Below are 22,282 nucleotides of genomic sequence, written 5' to 3'. Positions count from 1 at the left end.
CCCTTGTCTATGGACTAATAAAACGAAAAATTATGAAATATGTTCTATATTCAATTTCGTTACTTAGTATAAATATACATTTTCATTTATTTTGTTCTTATTTGAATAAATTTGGTTTAAAGCTCATTAATACAATAAATAAGCAGCTCAGAACCAGTTGACGAATAAAAAATGAAGACAATTCTAAGTACTTGTTGCCAAATAAATGCCAACGCGGTTAGTATTGAGCGAAACTTAAAACAGAACCAAAATGATTATCGTCAGTTGAAACCAATTCAAATAAATTTTATAAACAGCAAAACAAATACTGATTTACTTAACCTAATTATTTCTACCCTAACCCATACAATATATAACAATCATACCTGTTACTAATTAATATATGTCAAATTATAATCTTTAAATAAAGATAAATAACGCCCAGTGAACATTAAATGTGAATAGAGAGCCAGGCGTTGCTCGAGATTTGTTTGGATCACATTAAACTATTTCTATTTTCTATCGTGAATTTAATTCACTCCAAAACTTATCGGCCTGTTGCCTTAAACAAATACAAATTCTGCGTTCGTATTGTGGTTTTTAACCGCTTAGTAATTTACGGAATAAATGTATTTTGGAATACAAGTCGTATCCACAATCCATTATAAAATCTTTATTAATATAAACTTATACTTGCGACGTAAAAGTACAAAATATACATTTATTGAATGTCACATTGGAAGTATTATAGAATAATCCTTATGATACCTTCATGCCAGTATCGAGGTTGAGGAGCTGCTTCATCAGCTCGTATGTGGAGAAGGAGGTAGCTACCATCGGAATTGCTCTGATGTAATTCACACTCATACCACGATATAATCCTCTTATCACACCATTTTCGCGGTAGATATGCGCGAGTGTGGAAAACATACCGATGCTGTAAAATATTTGTTTTATTAGTTTTTTTAAATCTAAAATTGACGTATGACGTAAAATGCAAATACAGAAATAAATGTGAACTACCAAACGCAAAAACTTCGGCATAGTACGAGCCGATACAATATTGATAAATTAGTAACTGCCTAAGATAATTAGTATTTTTACATTCATTTATTGCATATATAAAAGTAAGTATCCCAATAGAGCACAGGATAGAAATCGATGTTTGATTTTCTTTTCCTTTGCCAATAGCAAGTATAATTTGGAACATGTAACCTTCAGCCTCCAGAGTAATACTGCTGTGCGTTAATGAGCCACGGTTAAACAAACCATAAAAATTAAAACATAAAAGAACACAATGAATTATAAAGTCGATACTAATAGTAAATATACTAGTTGTTTTGTAGATATAATTATAAAAACAAAAATTAAGATACTCAAAAAATAATACATTAAAACAAAATTGTATACAAAAATTACGAACCTTCTGTTATTGTTGCCAACCCCAGTGCAAGAAATATGCAATAGAAATGGTGGTGTTAGAAAAAATTAAAAATATATATAAAATAAAAATTAGTATGATAACAATATGTACATGATACACTTTGAACCTCGGTTTTGGGCCAATTTTGGTCCCTTGAAAACTCATCAATATATACTTTAAAAGAACACTTACGCCCGTATTTAATATTAGTTAAATAAATAAATTAATTTGCGACTAATTTAAGCAAGCATAGTAAAAATCCTTTTTTATGATCACATTTAGTTGTTACTTTCTTACGGATAATTTATCGGCTCGAAATTGAAACGATTGAACAGTCAAAATACCAGAAATCCTAACTATGGGTCCACCATTGTCAAACATACGGTTGTATTTAGGCTAAAACCGTCAAATCAAACTCTAACGTAACCATTATTTTGTTTTTATTTTTACATAAATTACTAATATTAAAATAAATATACTTAAGAGTTTGCTGTTTTATGATGACAGTTTTATAATTTAATTGAAAACAATAAACGCGTGTTAAGTGTATTTTTACTAGGGTTATACCAACTTACGTGAATCACACAATTTATAAATAAGAAATTAATTCAGTAATTACATTTTTATTTTGCAAAGTGGTGACTCTTCATCCGAGTAAAGGTTGGCTGTTTTGTTTATTAAATTAAATGTACCCACAACCAATAAATAACTAATGTCTTGAATACAATAGTATATTTTATTTAATTGAATGAATAACAGGCTACAATTAAAAGAAAAATAATATTAAATCTTAGTTAGTAGTTAAAATCCCTCGGTCTAAAACAAATTATTTACGAAACTCAGTCATGTATCGTATAACACAAATTACCAGCAAATAGATATATTTAATGTAACTAAAAAATGATTAAAAAACTTTTGTATCTTTTATTAATAATGGCTTTGTTATTCTTCCGTTATATATAAATATATATTATAATGATCAATGAATCTTAGAACTTAGAATTTATCATAAATACATATATACTTTGTTATATTTTTGTATATATAGGTGTAACTGTGCTTTGTTTATGTGTATTCCGTTTTTGGCTTTTTTGTACAATGTAAAAAAGCAAATAAATAAAACATTCAGTACAAGTAGAAAAAAATAGGTGTTCTAAAAATCATTCGCTTATTTAAAAGTATTATTACACAGCTACTTCTAATTATATATAAACTATATTACCTGAATTATAGTCTTTATTAAACAAAAGTAATATAAAGCATTAAAATTGCTATAATTTTAACTTTAATAAAATTTTAATATTTATTAGTAAAAATCGTCTACATGCGTGATACACGTGTCTTATAGATAATTATTTTATGATGTCGGTGAACTTTGGAAGTTTGACGGTAAAGATAAAGTGAAGATTTCCTACAAAATATTATGTCAAAATTTCTGCGAAAATAAGATATATAAAAAAGGTATTCTATGATCGCTTTTTTAGAAGGAAATTATAGTGATCAGCCAGCCAGACTCATGCCAGTTTCCTCACGATGATTTCTTTAATAGAACGAGATAGTATTCAAAGCGCTTTTAAAGTATGTAGCTCTTAAAATATCATATATAAATAAAAATTATACAGAATAAGTGGCCCTTTTAAGTTAATACAAATTACTTGTCCCAAGACAAAAAAATATATGAATATTAGTAACTAGGAATGCATCGATACGCCTTTTGCCGATACCAACGCTTATATTAAAATTAAGAATTAAAAGTAATAAATAAATTAAAATAAGTACTAATAATTAAAATTAACATTTTTGCAATTCTGTATTTTATTTAATTTGTCGTCGAAAAAATACTACGCGCGAGAGCAGTTAAAAGCCAACTAAAGTGTCTAGGCGAAATGGAATACGTGGGTGAGAGAGACAACAAACTAAATAAAACGCGGGGATTCCCCGGACATAGATAGTCCGGGACTGTACGAACTATCAAACAAGATGCACATTACTTTTTTAAAGCGCGAAATATGAAAAGTTATATCGGCAATTAAAATATCGCCGATGCCTTTGTATCGGATGCATCCCGTAAAGAATAATCGCAAAAAATATTAAAGCGATTTAAAAAAATCATTACGATAGGAATTCTACTTGAGTAACTATGCTAATTATTTCTGGAATATCAAAAACTACAAAGCCGAGACAGATCGCTAGTATATACGTGCATTTGTATTAAAGTGAATATATTGTTATAATATAATTATTGTTCATAATCTCACCCAAAATGTTTCGTAGCTGGGTCCATGGCCGCCAATTGCATCCGCCGTCTGGTGACATCTAGTGGATAAGACACAGACTGTGCAACTGCTCCTGCTAGACCACCGCACAGTAATTTGCCTGGTACTGACAGGACAAGGCCGCCTAAAATAACAAAAAAAAGATTTACGTATTGTCCATTCGCGTTTATATCGTTAAAATGTAATATTGCCATAGAACCTATTGAGAAAGATAAAAAAACAATATTAAAACTTTTTAGCTATTGTTTGCTTTTACGGTTAACGTATTTTTATCTTGAAACAAAGTTAAGTTAATCCTTTAAAATTTTACTTTATATTTTGTTATTGATATAATAAACATTTTATCGGCCTATGTTTAAAGCACCATCCGACAGATTTGAAACTATGAAATAGCTGTCAAACTGTATCTGTGGAGGTTGATATTATTGATTGACAACGCTCATTAAACTAAATTCTCACTTAAGAAATAAAAACAATATGAAGAGCGCGAATGTAAAAATTACGAATTATATCAAAAAGTCATATACATACCAGTATTCCTATCGCATTTTCTACACAAGGACGTCGGGAAATATTTCATACATAGATATTTCAGTGACTCGAAGCAGTAAAAACTGAAACCTGCGTACGGCACCATACCCACCATTGTTGGGACGAAACCGCGGTACAATGCACGTATACCGCCTTCCTGTTAACATAGAAATGTTAAAGAAATATAGGGATAAGGATATTCGATCCCCGGCATCACTGGACACATCACCTGTGCGCGTTTAACACTCGCCCGTGAAGGAAAACGCCGTAAGCAAACCGGAATGCTTTCGACCCAAAATGACTTCGTGGGAATTCAGAATGCAGATCTACTTGCCTAGTAGATAAATATTTCAATATCCAAGGCTTAATCAGGATTAGACGAAAACAATTTATTTACAGGTGAGACTAATCGACTTTTTGATAAACAAGTTATTTTACACTATAACTCTTTTTAAAGCTTTGTTTTGTACAATAATACTGTTGTTACAATATGTTGTACAAATACACATTAGTATTCTGAAACAGTCCATTTACTTATCATTGTACTCACCGTTTTGAACATAGTAGACGCAGCATGAGCAATTCCTGTATATCTGTGTTCGCCTGTGATTTGAAAGGCCAGGCGTGCTCTAATAGTATCAAGAGGATATGTAAGCGTCACTGAAGTGAGACCTGCTCCAGCGCCCGCAATAAATTTGTCCCCATGTTGAATCATAGGTATGCTTAGACCGCTTAAATACTGTAAAGAAATATGCGAAAATAAATGATAAAACGAATTTTATTTTATACATTTTGTACGTTACATCAGAAATATTATATTGTCACGATAAAAATGTGTTGCTAATTTTTTTCAATAATATAAAGATTATCAGCGAGTAACGATTCAAATATAGTGCAACCAAAACAAAATCTGTTAAGTACGCATACAGTATTAGAATTCATTGGAAAAAGATTTCAAATGTTCTATTATTTACTATTCAAAATTTTTTCGCTGACATTAATTATGTACCGAGCATAGTACAAGGTATACGTATATGTTAAACTCATCGGAAAGTTAATCAATTATGTAAGTAGTGTGCTATCCACGTGCCAAATACGAGCATCTCGGCCGGTTCTTATCAAATATTTGAAGTTTCACCTTCATAATAACGGACATGAAGATTGACTTCAATTTTGCGTTCTTGTGACCCGAACGCAGTCTGTACTTTATTGGCAATAACAATTCATTTATAATTCCCCTATAGCGAGTTAGGGTGCTCTTCAGGAACGTGTATTTACGTTTTTGACATACGAGTCATAGTTCGAGTACAGTTTCGTTTCTGAGTTTTACCCTTAATGTAATCCTTATACGTTAGTAAATTTTAAGTTTATAGAAAAAGATACATATCAAATCGTGTCTGTGTGCCACACTAATTAATTTAACAAATTGATACCGCAGATAAAGAAGTTAATATTGAAAAAATATAAAAAAAACTAGCTGCCCACGACACAGGGAATCTTAGCTGTGGAATATTACGTACATTTGTCGCTGTTGGCCTTAAGGGCAACAGACAGGACAGCTCAGCTCGGGCTGTTTTGGCGAGCGTAACTCGGCTGGAATGGGCGTTTTTCCGCAACTAGCGCAAGAGCGTCTCCTGAAAGACTTGCACCACGGCTTGGGCCGTCTTCGTGGTCACTAGAGTGAGCTAAGTCCGTAAAATTAAAGATAAAACTCCGGCTTCACCGGTGAAGGCGGTTTGTTATTAATCTGATTTTGACTTTTCTTTGCCGCGCTTTTTAATTTGTCATTGGCTATCGTGATTGAATCATCCGGACCCGCTATGACATGTCGGGACCTAACCTATACATCCTTTTTTATAATGTTTAATAAAGTTTTTTTTCAATGTTTAAAAAGATTACTCGCGTTTTCATCTACACTAGCTGGACGTTAAAAAGCACTTAAAAGGCTAATTTAACAATAAAAATTGGAGAGAATTAAATACAGTTACGACATCGATTTTACTAAAAGGATTTATTAATCCTTCTAGTGAATTTAAATCTTTAACATAATGTGTATTGAACCAGAAGTAACGCAACTACTAAATAAACGCGATTGTCATTTCTTTACCTATTTCATTATAGTTTTAATAATAGTTACGACAGATCAACAACGATGACGAAAATTTTACACGACGAGGGAGGTAAATACTCTGTATAAACTTACTGCTACATTACTTAATTTTGTAACTTCATGTTTTAAAATAAACTTATTTGCTGACAATACATATATTTATATAGGTATATAGATATTTTCCTACCTATCATTCTTATTACAGAACATAAGTCAATCTCAAATTAGTGTCAAACAATTTTTATCTAAAATATTCTTACAATATAAATATTTCTTCGAGTTCTTGAAAAAAAGATTGCTAAAGGCAATATATTATAAAAAAATCTGTCAGCTGTACTATTAATTATTACATTTTATTTATTCAAATATGAAATAAACTATAATAAGTATTAAGGAAACTATTAAAAAAAATAATTGTACATTAACAATCCCAAGATTATGAAATAAAAAAAACTATTGTATGAAAAATTATATTCATAAAAATATAACAATAAAATATTAACTGTATTTTGAAATAACAACAACTATTGTTAAGAGTAATTAGCTAAATACATAAATTTCTTCAGAAAAATCAGTAAAATATTAATTACCTTAACGAGCTTTTAATACTTTACTAATTATTGCAAATTTAAACATTTGCTATAATTTTATTCTGACGTTTGTACTTTTATAATTATGTAGTGTTTACTTAGTTTAACTTTTATTTCAGCATTTTAAATTTTTGTAGGTTTAGAATTTATATATTTTAATGACAATCTCTAAATTACAAATATATTACTAAATTAAGAATGAGTTGTGAATCATAATACAACTACTAAGTTGAAGCAATTTTCTTTCAACAATAATATTCACCTTGAGGATAATTCATAATAAATCATGGGACTCTTGCATAGAAATAAACATCTTTAAAGAAGAAGTCAATAAAATATTTTTTTTCCAACTGTTTCAGGTATTAAAGATAACATGGATATAAAGTTAAATTAGCCTTTTTGACAGTATGAACTATTTTGATCTTTTTTTTTTATTAAATATGTAAATAATTATTTCTAATATGTAACAAATGGAAGTCTTACCGTTTTATAAATCTCAAAACTTGTAAACTGTGATGCTGCATATGGAAATATCCTGACCATTTGAGCTCCATTTCCCTTATAAAGAGCGAGAAAGGATTCCTGTTTCACTATTGCCATAAGACCTCCAAATACACCATGATGCTTGTATTGTGATGACTGAGCTTGTAATAGGATCTTTATTCTGTCTAATGGGGCCACAGTGGTCTTGGCACACATACCAGCCACACCTAAAAAAAATGATTTGTTTTATGACAGTGAAAACAAAAATTTATAAATGTAGACAGCAATCAACATAAATATAATAATGAGATACGTCTTAAAACCCTCTGAAAAAACTTAAAGCAGTTACAGTAAGCAATAACATTTTTTTGTACTTAACCAACTATTCCAAGGAAAAGATAACAAATATAAGTATGAAAGTAAAGTCTCACAACATATCATACAGAAAAAAAACAGCACATACCTCCGGCCAGTAAATTTCTTAGGATAAAATCCAGATCGCTCTTTGGTTCAACTTTTAGTGCCATCTTGGTTATTATTGTTTGACTTGACCAAAATAAGAGAAATCGTCACAACTGATTTGCATGTGAAGTCGATAAAATAATTCACATTAATTACAAACCAAACATTTCTTTACGATTTGGCACGCAACATTTTAGAATAAACTTTCACCAACGTAAATCATTTTCTATGGTGTTTGAAAGTTCACCGTACTTTTAACTCAATATGATTTTTTTAAGCTACCGGGCTTATTTCATCAAAACATTGTTACATTATCTTCTTAAGGAAAATGTTTTTAACATAAGAATAAGTTATAATAATAAACGGAAAAATAAATCTTTACTTAAACACAACCACTCCACTTCCACAGCTAGCAAAATGACAAATGAAAATATTAGTTGGTATGGGGCATTCGTAAGCAGCTGACACATATGTCATTGGTTAATGATAGCTGACAAAACAATACTCATTTGTGTTGCTATCGTTAATTAAATGAGTCAATACAACAAATTATACTTTTAATGTTTGTGACGGTTACAATTTTTTTTTACTTTTCATTCGAATTTTTATAATCTATGGTTAAGATTCCTGTATGATAAATACGTGTCTTCAGTAAGGTATTCGCGGGCTTTTTAAACGAAAAAATTGTCGTGTCTTGTAAGACAAGGTTATGGTAAATACTTGATGCTATGGAGAAATAACATTAGTATACGAGTTCTTCATGGCTTCATCTTTCATACATTTTCACGAAAACGTTAGTATGAAGCTTATAGGTAAACGCATTACAAGGCTTCTGAATTATAATATTTTTCTAGCAGGATAGAAGCGTTAGCTCCTGTGTTCAACAATTTTTTTAATATTTGATCACTTTGTTATGGGATTTTAAGCACATTACATGCACTAATTATTCTATATTTTGATCGATTCAATATAATCATGAGCCACAACTAAAAAAAAACCATTCTTAAAATTATAACTATTATTTTTGTATATTAAAAAAAATCTAATTAATCATTTGAGGTTTCGCATTTGTACATTTGGAAACTTTCATAACAAATCCTTAGAGAAATCAACAGGCGTGGCATTTGTATTATGGTACCTTTTCATTGATCGGTACTCCTCGAAGCTTTGAAGGTCACCTTGAACAAGCGGGAACGTTTAAAAAACCGATCTTGTATCCAAATTTCACTGCATGCCGGAATGCACGTCGCTCCATTGCATTAAAATATATTTTTGTGCGATATATACTTATACCAGAGCATTTCACCACATTGCGTATACTCACTACGTATCACGTAGCACGTTGGTTATTTGAAAAGCTCATCTCAGTGTAAACGCTCGCGAGTTTTGAGACAATTTTTACAGTGTTATAACAGATATTTAATGAAATTATAGTTTTAAAAATGGATGTGCCTGCTAAGGGAAATATTTTAGGACGTGAGTTCATTGTTATTACATTCATTTATTTAACTAAAAATATATTAAACAATTGCATTAATGTTTTTAATTAAAAAAATATTTATTTAAGTGAGACAGGCATAAATATAAAAAAGTATAATGGAAATAACTTATCGTTTTCTGTGATAAGAAGCAAAATAATATTATTTTCTATCTACGTAGCTTTAATCTAAAACTTCTACTGGGTAATTCGAATTCTGTCCCATAAAATATTTTTATACAGTCTTTATAGCATCGACTGAATTATCTATGCCAAATTTAATTTCGATAAGTTTAGCCATTCCAACGTGATTGAAATAATCATTGAAACTTAGATGTCTCAACTATAGTAAACTTTTATTTTTTAATTGTTTACATTATTACTAATAAGTAATTGTTTAGTTAAGTCATTTGGTATCTTAAATCTCTCTTTAAAATATTACCAATTTTTTTGAAGCAAAGACAAAATGAGTGTTTTTTTAATATATATATGTAGATTTTAGATTTAAGTAAGTATATTTTAAATAATTAAAATTATAAACTATTTTATATAACTTGCTTCTAAAATCTATATATAATAATAATTATATCTATTTGCAATTAGTAGTATCCATAACGTATGGATAAGTATCAAAGTCGAGATTAAAAAATAGAAGATAAAATCTGAGAAAGAAATTGTCGGGATTTCAAGCGAATTGTGGCTCCGTATATGTACTCCAATACATTGTGGCAAACGGAAGTCTTCATAATATTTCCTTAGCTATTCCCAGCAATCATTTATTAAAATTGTGAAGAAATTAACTATAAACAAACATACAGTAATCACCTCCTAAGAGATTGTGACCATCTACGCAAAGTAACATAACTTTTTTGTAAATTTAATAAAATAATAATGCAACAATCTTGCTCATAATCCTCCACAACAGTAGGTCGATTTTCAGAGGAGTTGTTCTGATTAATACCTGAGGTAAGTTTTACCATCGAACTTCTAGGCAGAATACAAACAACCATTCATATCACCACGTCGTTCCGCAAGCGTGTCTTGTCACATTTGTATTTGGGTCCTTCAAGAAAAGAGCGTACAACATATTTGTGTCCGTTTCCGACTTTATATAATAAAAAAGGATTAAAGTATACCTATCTATATAATGAAGGGGATGAAAGATTTTTTAAATCGGTTCTAAATATTAAGTTAGCTTAAGACGGTTTTAAAGGAAATTGGTTACTATATTACGAAAAATAAAGAGACAAGCTACGTATAGATCAAGTTCAATGACCTTTAAATATCGACTGTGTGTCCTCTACGGCTCCGAAGGACGTTAAAGGTATGTCATGGAAGCATTGTGCAATTGATGTATATGAATCACACTGTTTGCTTATTTCATTACAAAGAAAAGTGATGTAATTTACACGTAAAAGATTATACGAGATACACGATACATACAATATAAATAGATCAACGCTCTTGCGTAATTTATAGTTATTCTTAATAGACATTAAGCCCGCTGCTCGACCTGTAATGGGCCTAACGGTCCTTACATATGAAATTGGCGTTGTCTATGGAAGAAAGAAAAAGTAGTTTTTTTAAAAATAGAATATATTTAATTAATTAAAGTATGTACCATTGATCTCTATGCACTTTTTCCATCTTATGGGTACTTTGATCCCTTTACTAAAATAAACTTTTGGGACAGGAATCATTAAAATCTTTGAAGGCGGTTTCGACTGCCCCATTAGAGGTGAATTTGTCACCTTGCAAGAAGGATATATAATAAGAATGCGGTGCACCTTGCAATAAGAATACGGTGGATATCTTAGACATTGCATTTGAAGCCTCTTTTATTTGGAAGCAGTCTGTTGTGCAGTGTGTGGTCTAGCGATTGACCAGCCTTGGTTGTTTAGCAGCTAGTTTTTAGTCTAGGCAGATTTAATAAAGTTATAGTGAACGACGGTGGCACTAATCCGCCAAACGCTCACAAGTTACGTTTTCGGAGTCAATTTTGACTTGGGGCACGAATTGTCTTGGTACTTATCGTCAGGATCCACTTTTCATTACAGGTAAGAATTCGAATTAAAATCCCTTTAATTTTGTGAGGTAACTTTCAAGCTTCCCAATTTAAGTGAAATAATACAGTTTTATCACTGCACTACACACTGCACTTGCAGCTAACTTAACTTTGAGCCTTCAATTCTTCGTTATCAACTTTGGTCTCCGGGCACAGGTGCCACAATGGAACTCGTACTCGTAAATAACGCGATATTTTACGCTTCCCACTTTATAAATAGTGTGACGCAAAATTATTAAAACGGGAAAATGAAATGAATCATGGTTTTCGAAAAACAAATGCACGAGTTAATAGCCGTAAAAATAAATTTGGAATTCCTAACCGAAGTCGTTTTTCAGCATAGCTCCTGCGTCCGTGAACTGATCTGTATGGTTGAGGAGTCAAAATCAATATGCGTAACGATTATTCCGATCAATATCTCATAATACATTTTTATGACTAATCGGAAGTACTACGATTGTATAATCGTTTACTTTCTTTTTTGGCTTTAAATTTCGTTTAACTTTTGTTTATTACCGAAATAAAAGATTTTTCGTAAATAATATATGTATGAAATAATATATGAACACGATTTCACGATCTTTCGTCGTGCCTATTATGACTAGACTTTCAAAAAATCTTCTTACTTTTATATAAATTAACTAATTAATAATTAATATACCTATTTCATTCTTTTACAAAGACGATGCACATAAAAACAATAAATAATATTGTTATTAAATACTTTTTGGTGTTTATTATTTTTTGTTAAATAATTTATTATACTTAAAAAAAAATAAAAGCATTATATGAAGAAATGTTTTCAGGTGTCATCCCGGCACGGTATATTTTAGCCATCCTGGGATCTATAGGAATGGCCATAGTGTATGGTCTGAAAGTCAACTTATCTGTGGCTATGGTTGGTATGTTAAACCATACTGCTATAAAATTGGCTTCTCACGATGAACCACATGAAACTGCTTCCCAACCTTCGGAGCTAGAGTGTCAACCCACGAGTAATTCAACTAGTAGCAAGGTAAGTCATTCTTCAATTCGTTTCATCCATCCTGTGTTTGTGAATGTGTTTTTGTTTCGTAATTTTTGTTTCGCTGGGAAACAGGGCCTCTAGGATTTTTTTTTGTCAAAGTGGCGTGTGTGTTTTGGACGAGCTTATAAGCTAAACAATAATAAAGTTACACAGAAGGATAAAGACGGAAAGATATGTATTTGATACCTTTTTCGTTCCTTGCATCTTTGTATTTTTTTACATGAACAAAAGTTCTTAATTTTAAATTGTTACAATATATATATTTTTAATTGTTATAAATTATACATATAAAACACAAGACATGAGATTAATTTACAAGTGTTTGACTTCTAAGGGCCTTCGGTTTTTTCCAAAATACGTTAACCATAATAGTATTTAACTGTGAATTATATAAAATTCTTAAATATATATAAAAAATAAAATATTTAAGTTTTTAACAAAAACTAATTAAATTTTATAAATATATATTGTTGTTTTTCAAGCTTTAGTCATTTTTATGTTGATACTTTCTGATATCTAATTAGGCTAATTAGTTAATAAATATAATTTATAAACAATACACGATATCACTGACAAACACATTTCCAAGAACTTAAAATAAACTTGAAAAACACTCTTATATTTATAATAGTCATCTGACAAGCTTAAGTATTTCTGGACCAATTTGACTTAGCGACAAGAAAAGCACTTGGCCCTCTGGCAATGTGTGTTTCCTACCGGTTTGTTGTATAACAAAACAACAACTACCTATGTCACTATGTCATCTATGCGTGTAAGCTATCGAATACAATGAGAATAAAAGCAACTAATCGGTAAGGAATAACTACAGACACAATCTCATATAGACTAATTTATATTACACTCTTAACCTACTAAAAGCAGTTTGGCCTAGTGTTTTCAGCCATAAGGTCGTAGGTTCGAACCCCGGCTGTGCAGCAATGGACTTTCTTTCTATGTGCGTATTTTACATTCGCTCTAACGGTGAAGGAAAATAACGAAACTGGCTTCCCTTAAACCCAAAAAGTCTAGCCTATTAGATTGACAAATGATCAAAAATCTGAGGCCCAGACCTAAAGAGGTTGTAGCGCCACTGATTCATTCTTAACCTACTAAATAATAATAATTTAAAATGGATAAATAGAAAACTGAAATAAATTAAAAAGTTAAGTTTCTGTGGCAGTATACCTGTATTGCTGGCAGCATTTCCTCGCTGTATTTCTTGAGTGAGGATCACATCATCACTGGTACTATGTACCAAGCGCCTACATAAATCCTTAATTAGCGCCTGTGTCCAAGAGTGTCTACTCCAAAAACCTGTCCTGTATAAATACACAAAGCATTAGTAAAATCAGATCAGTCATAAGCCCTTTTATTACCGTCCTGGAATTGTTTATTTAAGGACATAAAACATTAATAAGTTTAACCTTGCCACAGGTCAGATTAAACTGCGTTATTTTGGGACGATTCCAATATTCGCGAATAAATACGCACACACGTGAATTTTCAACAAATGGTTAAAAATAGGTGACCTATATGTAGATTTTTTTCTAATTAAATATAGAGATATTGAAGATTCGTCGACATTTCTTGTATTTTATTGTTTAAAGAACATTATTTATCATTACAAAGTTGTATTTTAACTACATGAGAAACTTAATATTATGTATATACGAGCGAGATACACGTACCCAATTTTAGTCTCTAGTATCTTTAACGCTCTTTTGAATTTGTTAAATACGCTAATATTGCTAATTTTAGACGGTAATTGATTAAATAATTGCACTCCCTCATACCTAATTGACCACTTCAATTAATATATTAATTAATTGAAATCTTTTAAAACTGTATGTGATTATTATTTTTGTTATTATACTTTTTGTTTGACGCGTCCTCATTCCAAATCTCTAAATAGAGTTTATGACTCTACGTCAATCGGTCCGATTTAACGACAATAATATCAATTGAATAAATTAAACCAAACGATGCTTTCAAATTTAACTTGTGTTTAATTTATCAAAGTTTCGATTTTAATTCTTATTAAGAGATTTAAAATTGAGCATATTAACTTTGATCTAAAATGGCCATACGTTTACAAATGCGTACGTGATTTTCTTAGTATAGCGGCAATCTAACAGGCGGGACTTAAAAAGAAGTCCTTACTGCCCAGGAACGCCTTCAATTAGGTTGGCTTTTAAGAGCTTTTTAATGAAGCCTCTAAGACGTACGGCATCTGGTTTCACAAAAAATTCAAAACATTAATCTAAAAAGTATTTAAAATTATAATTAATTGATAACTTCTGACTTCTCAGTCGCTTATGAAACAGATACATTTAAAAAAATTTGGTAATTAATTTTCTATACATAGCCCCACGCCTAGGTTTTCTGTTTGTATATGAAAAGAAACGTTATACTGTGTGCATGTGTGTGTGCATGTGTGTGTGCTTTAAGGAGTTTTTCATTAAATAGATATTATAATTGTAAATACTGTATATTTGTGTGTTGAAAATAAATGATAACATAAAAAATCTATTGAAATTTTTGTTTATCTATTTAGGATGTAGATGGTCCATTCCTGTGGTCGTCCGAAGTTCAGGGCATTGTCCTCAGTTGTTATTTCTGGGGATATTTTGTTTCGCAAATTCCTGGTAAGTACTGCGTTACCTATGATCGTAAATTTTGCTAATCCAAACCACATTTTAGGCTTCTCTCTGAAACTCAATTGGAATTGATATTGGTGACAATTCCAACACTTATATACTATCGAGGGTGAGGGTACACTGCTAGTGACCTTAGCTTTGGGGTCATTTGTGATTAACAGACGGAATCTAAAATCTGAAAGTTCACTGGTCACCTCTTTGTATCACTTTTTACTGTATTGAAATTTAAGTATACAACACCTTTCCGTAACTCCCAATTTGAGTTTTGTTAAGAGCGGTTGACGCCCATGTCTATATGTCTGCGGAGGTCTCACAGTGTTTTAATTGGTATTGTTACAAAATAGCTTTGTATACGGTATTATTAAAATAAAAACAATCTTCGACCGTGTCGAGATATTTTGGGATCAGGTATTTTCAACTAGGTATATTAAAAGATGTTTCTTGGGACAAAATTCGAGATTGCTTGTCGGAACCTTTACTGTTGTAAAATTTTAGTATTCTATTATTAAGTTCTATCGAAGTTCCATTGTGCATCTAGCCAAGGCAAGGCTGCTAGGCAAGCTAGCTGTAATATTAAAGTAAATATACCAATTTCCAGGAGGGCGAGTTGCAGAATTGTTTTCTGCGAAATGGGTGATGTTCTTTAGCGTGACCATCAATGTAGTATGTACAGTATTAACGCCGGTGATGGCTGAAGCTCATTACATTGCAGCTATCATAATGAGAGTTGGTGAAGGTATTGGTGGGGTAATTATATTTTCAATATTTTTTTAATATATATATATATAATTGTTTAAAGCTTGGTTGTGTTGGCTACACTTTTAAAAAAGTTTATATTTTTCTGAAACCCTGGTTGTCGAACGGTTCAGGTGGGACAAGGAACCTCGGAAACCAAAACCGTCGTACAAGTGGTGAGCAAGAGTAAACCGTTAGATCTATAAAGGTTTATTTAATTTTCTGTATCCTACGCAAGCAATATGGCGCTTCGTTTCTAATTGAAGCAAACAGCTTAGTCTTTTATACATACATGTCCATCTTTCATGTGTTTTAACCACCGAGCTTCGGAAATCCATAACAAACGTTATTATTTCAGGGCGTAACGTTCCCAGCGATGCATGTGTTGCTCTCAAAATGGGCTCCGCCAGCTGAGCGGAGTGTCATGGCGTCTCTTGTGTACGCGGGAACTTCACTCGGAACTGTCATCTCCATGCTAATGGCCGGAGTTCTTACAGCTACTCTTGGTAAAGTTATTTTATACCTATTTCATTTTATAACGTTCTTTAAAAAACATTCAAAAACAATTAACCGACTTCAAATTGCACTAAAAAGTAAAAAAAAACATGTGTGTAATTCACACGTGGTAGCAAAACAAACGATTTTTCGAATGACGCTGTCAAAAAAACAAAGTTATATAAGTACGTCCTATTCGCTGCAAATCCTAATCATTTAAGACCTAGATCCAGATTGGGCCACGGACGGTGGAGCTATGCTTGAACCGATAACCTTTTTTGTTTTTTGAAGTCGGTACCAGTATGAGTATATGTTGATGTTTGTTTAAAACTAGGGACATTTTTTTCTTTCAGATTTTTCATAATGAATGTAAATGTTTTTATTGATGTTAACGGTGAAATACTTTTTAGGCTGGGAAAGCGTGTTCTACGTGATGGGAGGTCTGTCGTCTCTCTGGTGTGTTCTATGGATCTTCCTCATTAAAGACTCACCAGATGAGCAGCCACTTATAAGCCAAGAGGAGAGAGATCTGATTATCACTTCTCTTGGAGGAAAATCTGATGACCACTCGCATAAGGTAACTAAAGTAACTAGCCAAGACAAAAAACATGATTTTCTGGGGGCCGTTGAAGTAAACAGATGTACTGGAATATATATCCCCCCCTCTCTATATCCCATCTAATCAGCAAAAGTAAGAAAAGCTCTCAAACATAATAGTATTACATAAATCGATACATTTTTTGTAGGAATCCTCGAAAATGCGTTTCAAGCATAGACAATGTGTGGGTTATATGTGTAAAAAAGTAAATAAGAGAATCAAATAATTAATTTTCTCCTCACCATAATCCTTTCTTTTCAGAACATGCCGGTCCCATGGAGAAAAGTCTTCACATCTGGTCCGTTCATGGCGATCGTCGTCGCTCATGCTTGTTCAAACTGGGGCTGGTACATGCTGCTTATCGAACTTCCCTTCTACATGAAGCAAGTACTAAAGTTCAATATGACTGAGGTGAGAGAAATTGCATTAAACTAGAAGTAAGTCTCATTTCTGAATCAATCTTTGTAGGTTTCCATTACACACACACACACTCCTATGATATGTTTTTAAATATTTTGAAGAGTTGTTTGGGTTGATGGCCCGTTTCATAACCTTCCGCAGTATTTCAAGGTCCACTCCACATTTTCTTTTACGAACTAGCGACTTGTAGAATCGAATCCCAATAGGAGGTCTTCTGTTAAAAAAAAGAGCATACTCTCAAAGACCGGCAACACATCCACTAAAATGGGTGTCCATAGTCTACGTCAACTGCCCTTTTTTGGCATCCTCTAGGATCCTCAGCGATCCCACTGTTTTTGTATTTAATATCGTTGTACTTCTCTCAACTCCTAGGAGGGCTGCGGTCATCGCTGCAGATAAACTAAGTAGAAGTAGAAGAGATTACTGGCACAAGAATGTATTGCAATGTGTTACTTAACTACTGATATACTTTCATATCAAATCATTACTCTCTCTCTGTCTCTAAGTCTGAGTATCGTGGTCAGCTGTATAGTAAGAACTGGCGCAGATCATTTTCCTCCACCAACTTTGTTTACGTCGTATATTTTAAGGACGATGACGAGGATGACGAGACGAGGGAATCTTGTCAAAGACAAAGACAAGATTCCCTCTCGTTGGTGAACTTAAACTTGAACGTAGGTTAAATTGAAGCTACTCGCAAATCCTATGATCCAACTTCTTCACTAAATAAATTCAAAGCTCTCGTAAACGTAAATTAATCAATAAACCTTTTTAAAAATTTGACGAATATTATAATGATCCTAATCATTGGGATTGATTTGCTCTAGTTCAAACAATGTGTATGTCTCAAAACTTGGCGATTAGTGGAGTGGCGGAGAGGTTCTTGACAGTTCTTCTTGCCCTCTCTACGCCCTTGACTTGCGAACTGGTAGTAAATGTATATATAGAATCAATTTAACGTCTTTTCCGTTGACGTTCATAAGTGTAGTTGGTTACCTATATGAATAAAGTTATTTTGAAGCTATTTTGATTTCCAAAGCCTGAATGCATTAATTGGATTTCTATTTTTGTTGACTAGAGAATCAGATATAATCGTGTAGTTAACTTCTGAAAATCAATTTCAGAATGCAGTTACAACGGCACTTCCATTCCTATCACTATGGTTCTTTAGCATGGCTCTCAGTAAGACTTTGGATTGGTTGCGGGGAAGGAACTTCATCACAACAACGACAGCTAGGAAGATTGGAACACTATTCGGTAAGACATACTAAAAATTATTAATATAACTCAAGGTTTACGGAGACACAATAGTTGCAGATTCACAAAAGCCTGACTTTTTAAAAGTAATGCTACAGGATTAGATATGTTAGCCCCACTCCACCGTGGCCTCAAAAAAAATTAGTCACAGGTTTTTAGAATTGATAGTGAAATAGGATTTTTACAGTTGGAGGTCAGTAGGTAATAGTCTTGTAATATCCTCTGCTAAGACCATACATATGGTACCCTGTCATTGGGGTAAATTAAGGAACATTTAACGAAGCAATTCTCGACCTTAATGCATGATTGCGGTTTATTTCCTTACAAATTGTGGTAAACATCCTTACGATAAATTAGGACTCAATGTTACAGTTATTTTTTTATATTTTGCATTTCACAAAAGGCTGACTATTTAAGAGCAATGCGACAGACTTAGAAATGTAAACCCATTCCCCATCGGCCTAAAAATAAAAAAAATCACGTCCCCGATGAGGTTTTTAGAATTTATAGTGAAATTGGATTTTTTTGTTGGAGCTCAGTAGGTCTTGTAATGTCCGCTGCTAAAACCATATGGTACCATGATTGCGGTTTATTTACTTACAAATAGTGGCAAACATCCTTACGATAAATTAGGATTATTACGTTGTTCTTGATATATTGCATTTCAAGTTCTTTTACACCCAAATACATACTTAAAATGTCTAATTCCTATAACACTCACTTTTTCGATGTTGATATGTTTTTGGGCTCTTACTGCTTTCAAGCGCGTTTTAAAATAATCCTAATTGTTTTGTCTTTTAAGTATGAATTCCAACTGGCTGTGTTTACATTATCGAGACCTGTATTTCTTTTTATTTTAGTGGCGTTACTCATACTTTTCTAAGAAAAAAATCTTTTTAATCCATTCAAAGACACGTCTATAATTATAACTTGTATTTTTTATATAGCTTGTTTTTGTGATATTTTAATTGTTGATACATAAATATTTTTGTAATTTATCCAGCATCAGTGGTGCCAGCGTCCTGTCTGCTCGCAGTATGCTACATCGGATGCAACCGCGCGGCAGCGGTCGCGCTCATGGCGATCGGTGTTACCTGTATAGGAGGAATGTTTTGTGGATTTTTATCTAACCATATCGATATTGCACCTAACTTTGCGGGTGAGTTAATCTACGTCGTAATTAAACTAGTTTTGCAAGGTGAAAATTTCGAACATGTACTTTTAGTGGGAATAAAGTTAACATGACTTCTACACTAGCCAACGTATTTGGCGGAACCATCTTATTACGTTCGCGTCATGGAAACGGTATTCTTTCCCTTTCTTTGTATTCAATAGATTCGTAACTATTCTTAAATGGTTGGCAACTTGCAAGCCTTCTGGCGATGTGAGTGTCTATGGGCGGCGGTATCACTTAACGTCAGATGAGGCCCGTTTGTAATACATATAAAAAATTTAGTGATTTGGTTTTTCTTCTGAACTTTACGCACTATATATTTTTTATTAAATTAAAAAGAATGAAATGTTGGTTTGGAAAATTGATGGACGAATATCAAGGTCAAAGTAAGACGTCTGACATATGAAAACGAATCGTAACTATTTCAAGTAATAAATTTCGGTTGACGGTTTTTACAGGTACTCTAGTGGCAATTACCAACACAGTGGCTACGATTCCCGGAATCGTCGTACCAATTTTTGTAGGGGTGTTGACACATGGAAATGTAAGTAAACCTTAATTTTATCCCAGGTTTTCCTAATTTATACGTACCATTTTTAAACGGAGGCATTTAAAATTAGTATCATGTTCTTGTATACTAAATAATGTATGACTTATACTTATTATAGTTTCGAGTTGTCTTTTTAATCACAGATTATAATAGTGAGGCAATTTTTAGATAATTCCTTTTTAAAAGAATTCTTAAATTTTTTTTCAGCAAACAATATCCGCATGGCGCATAATTTTCTTCGTCACAATAGGCCTATACATAATAGAAATTATAATTTATTCTATATTCGGTTCTGGTGAGGAGCAACCTTGGAATAATTTAAATGACAACAAAACCGATAGTAACCCTGAAGAAAGGCCTCTTAATGTGGATGAAAGAACAAATGTCTAGACTATGCCTATTGAAATGTCTTTAGTGTTGCTTAGTTTGTCGTTTCGGCTTAATATTCTCTTGTGGTTCGGTGTCAAAGCTACCCTAGCTTTTTAAATTTGGAAGGCAGAAGGCTATGAAGATAATATTACTAAAAATGTAAAGCAATATTTATTGTATTATTAAATTGTAGCCGTAATTATTTATTTAGCCTCAGTTTGAGACATTTCCACGCTAAGGCTACAATCAATGAATTTACGCATAAATAATAAGCCTTCAAGCTATTTTTAATCTCACTACAACGCTCTGTAAACATTAGAAATATTTCATGTTTTGTTCAGAAATAATTTTCTAAATTAAATTTACATACTATTTATCTTTTATGTTATCAAGATAACATTGTACGACATAATAACATACATATTTCAATTGATTTTATAGGCACAAGTAACCATGTGCCATTATAAGCTTTAAATCGAAGCAGACTTTAGAAATTAAATTAGTTTATTAGGTGGTATAACTTAAGTCTAGCTTTCTACAGCTATATATATTATATAATAGGTACTTAGCATATATGTACATAATGTGTGTCAAGAAGTGATGGCTGAAATGATTAAATCTTTGATTTTGTATTAAAAAATTGATATATTTTTAACTGTAAGCAACTGTGTATAATGTATATCATCATCATCGGCCTCTTTATTTTGTCCATTTCTGGACGTAGGCCTCCTTTATTTGTCTCTAGTACGCACTGCATTGGCTTCTCTGTATCCGCTAGGAGCCAATCGTCTTGGCGGTATCGTCAGTGAAACTACTCGGTGGGCGGCAGCGCGGTCTTTTGTTCTGTCGAGGTCTCTATTCAAGGGACTTTGTACTTACTATATATTTATTTGTAATATACGTTACTTTAATAATTTATATTGATTTGCTATCATCTAGTTCTAGATATTGTTAGTATATTTTTTAAAAAGACTATAACACACTTAAATTCAGAATCATAAAAAATCATAAATCACAAATAGTTCAATATTTTCACGAGGGTGACAAAACAGTATCTAATTAGCCCAAGAATTATTATATAGTTACTACTTGTGAGTTTGAATTCCGGAAAAAATATCATACGTTTAAAAAATTACCTCAAGCATAAATAAAATGTAAGTGTGAGTCAAGGCTGTACATTTTGCTCACTCAGGCTCTTAGATTTATAAGCACAGGAAAATCTACGCAGACTCTTCATATTTAGTTTATTATTTAAAGCATCACCCTGAACCAATAACCGTACAATATGTGTATGTAGTATTTAAGTTATTGATAAATCGACTGCTATCGCCAAAGGCATTTTGACTCAAGTACTTAGAGATTATATTTTGTAATATTTTTTGCTAATAAAAGCTTTTTTTACGTCTCACGTGACTTTCATTTTTCATACGTCTGTATTTCAGTCTAGTAAACTTTGTTGCTTGGTGGTATTCGAGATCATGCTACATAAGTGATATTTAGTCTAGCATTTGAATGTAGAATGAGGTCTCGGGTTCAAGTGCGGTCGGTAAAAAATAAGCAATTACGATTTTCATGAGATAAACTAAATCACCGCCAATTTCCAA

General features: G+C 32.1%; 2 protein-coding genes across 4 annotated transcripts; one reads left to right on the top strand and one right to left on the bottom strand.

The window, feature by feature from the left end:
• Window positions 1–36: 36 nt before the first annotated feature.
• On the bottom strand, window positions 37–8,273 carry LOC123713500 (graves disease carrier protein-like). Of its 2 annotated transcripts, XM_045667196.1 has the most exons (7): window positions 7,856–8,273; window positions 7,393–7,619; window positions 4,760–4,948; window positions 4,210–4,366; window positions 3,661–3,802; window positions 1,403–1,405; window positions 37–916 (listed from the first exon to the last, which is right to left on the bottom strand). In XM_045667196.1, the coding sequence occupies exons 1-7, from the start codon at window positions 7,917–7,919 to the stop codon at window positions 739–741; spliced, it is 960 nt and encodes a 319-aa protein (XP_045523152.1). In that variant the 5' UTR covers window positions 7,920–8,273; the 3' UTR covers window positions 37–738. The 2 variants fall into 2 exon arrangements, with proteins under 2 accessions (XP_045523152.1, XP_045523153.1); XM_045667197.1 differs by lacking the exon at window positions 1,403–1,405.
• Window positions 8,274–9,051: 778 nt separating this feature from the next.
• On the top strand, window positions 9,052–22,084 carry LOC123713716 (sialin). 2 transcript variants are annotated; one of them, XM_045667533.1, is made up of 11 exons: window positions 9,052–9,330; window positions 12,203–12,411; window positions 14,978–15,068; window positions 15,679–15,827; window positions 16,174–16,321; window positions 16,721–16,887; window positions 17,170–17,319; window positions 18,453–18,585; window positions 19,589–19,744; window positions 20,218–20,303; window positions 20,517–22,084. In XM_045667533.1, exons 1-11 carry the CDS (start codon window positions 9,297–9,299, stop codon window positions 20,697–20,699), a joined length of 1,506 nt encoding a protein of 501 aa, XP_045523489.1. In that variant the 5' UTR covers window positions 9,052–9,296; the 3' UTR covers window positions 20,700–22,084. The 2 variants fall into 2 exon arrangements, with proteins under 2 accessions (XP_045523489.1, XP_045523490.1); XM_045667534.1 differs by lacking the exon at window positions 9,052–9,330 and adding an exon at window positions 10,992–11,388.
• Window positions 22,085–22,282: the final 198 nt, after the last annotated feature.

The sequence above is a fragment of the Pieris brassicae genome, chromosome 8 (genome assembly GCF_905147105.1).
Source record: "Pieris brassicae chromosome 8, ilPieBrab1.1, whole genome shotgun sequence".
Classification (NCBI taxonomy): domain Eukaryota; kingdom Metazoa; phylum Arthropoda; class Insecta; order Lepidoptera; family Pieridae; genus Pieris; species Pieris brassicae.
The sequence above is the reverse complement of the archived record's forward strand: the minus strand, read 5'-3'. Positions and strand labels throughout refer to the sequence as shown.

What these genes read in the sequence shown, in the direction of transcription:
- LOC123713500 (XM_045667196.1), bottom strand. Translation starts at nt 7,919, where the DNA reads ATGGCACTAAAAGTTGAACCAAAGAGCGATCTGGATTTTATCCTAAGA. An exon ending in GTTTTGAGATTTATAAAACG is followed by an intron (nt 4,949 to 7,392) that starts GTAAGACTTCCA and finishes ATTTCTTTACAG; the next exon opens with TATTTAAGCGGTCTAAGCAT. An exon ending in CGTCTACTATGTTCAAAACG is followed by an intron (nt 4,367 to 4,759) that starts GTGAGTACAATG and finishes CTATGTTAACAG; the next exon opens with GAAGGCGGTATACGTGCATT.
- LOC123713716 (XM_045667533.1), top strand. Translation starts at nt 9,297, where the DNA reads ATGGATGTGCCTGCTAAGGGAAATATTTTAGGAC. An exon ending in GAAGATTGGAACACTATTCG is followed by an intron (nt 18,586 to 19,588) that starts GTAAGACATACT and finishes TAATTTATCCAG; the next exon opens with CATCAGTGGTGCCAGCGTCC. An exon ending in GGGTGTTGACACATGGAAAT is followed by an intron (nt 20,304 to 20,516) that starts GTAAGTAAACCT and finishes ATTTTTTTTCAG; the next exon opens with CAAACAATATCCGCATGGCG.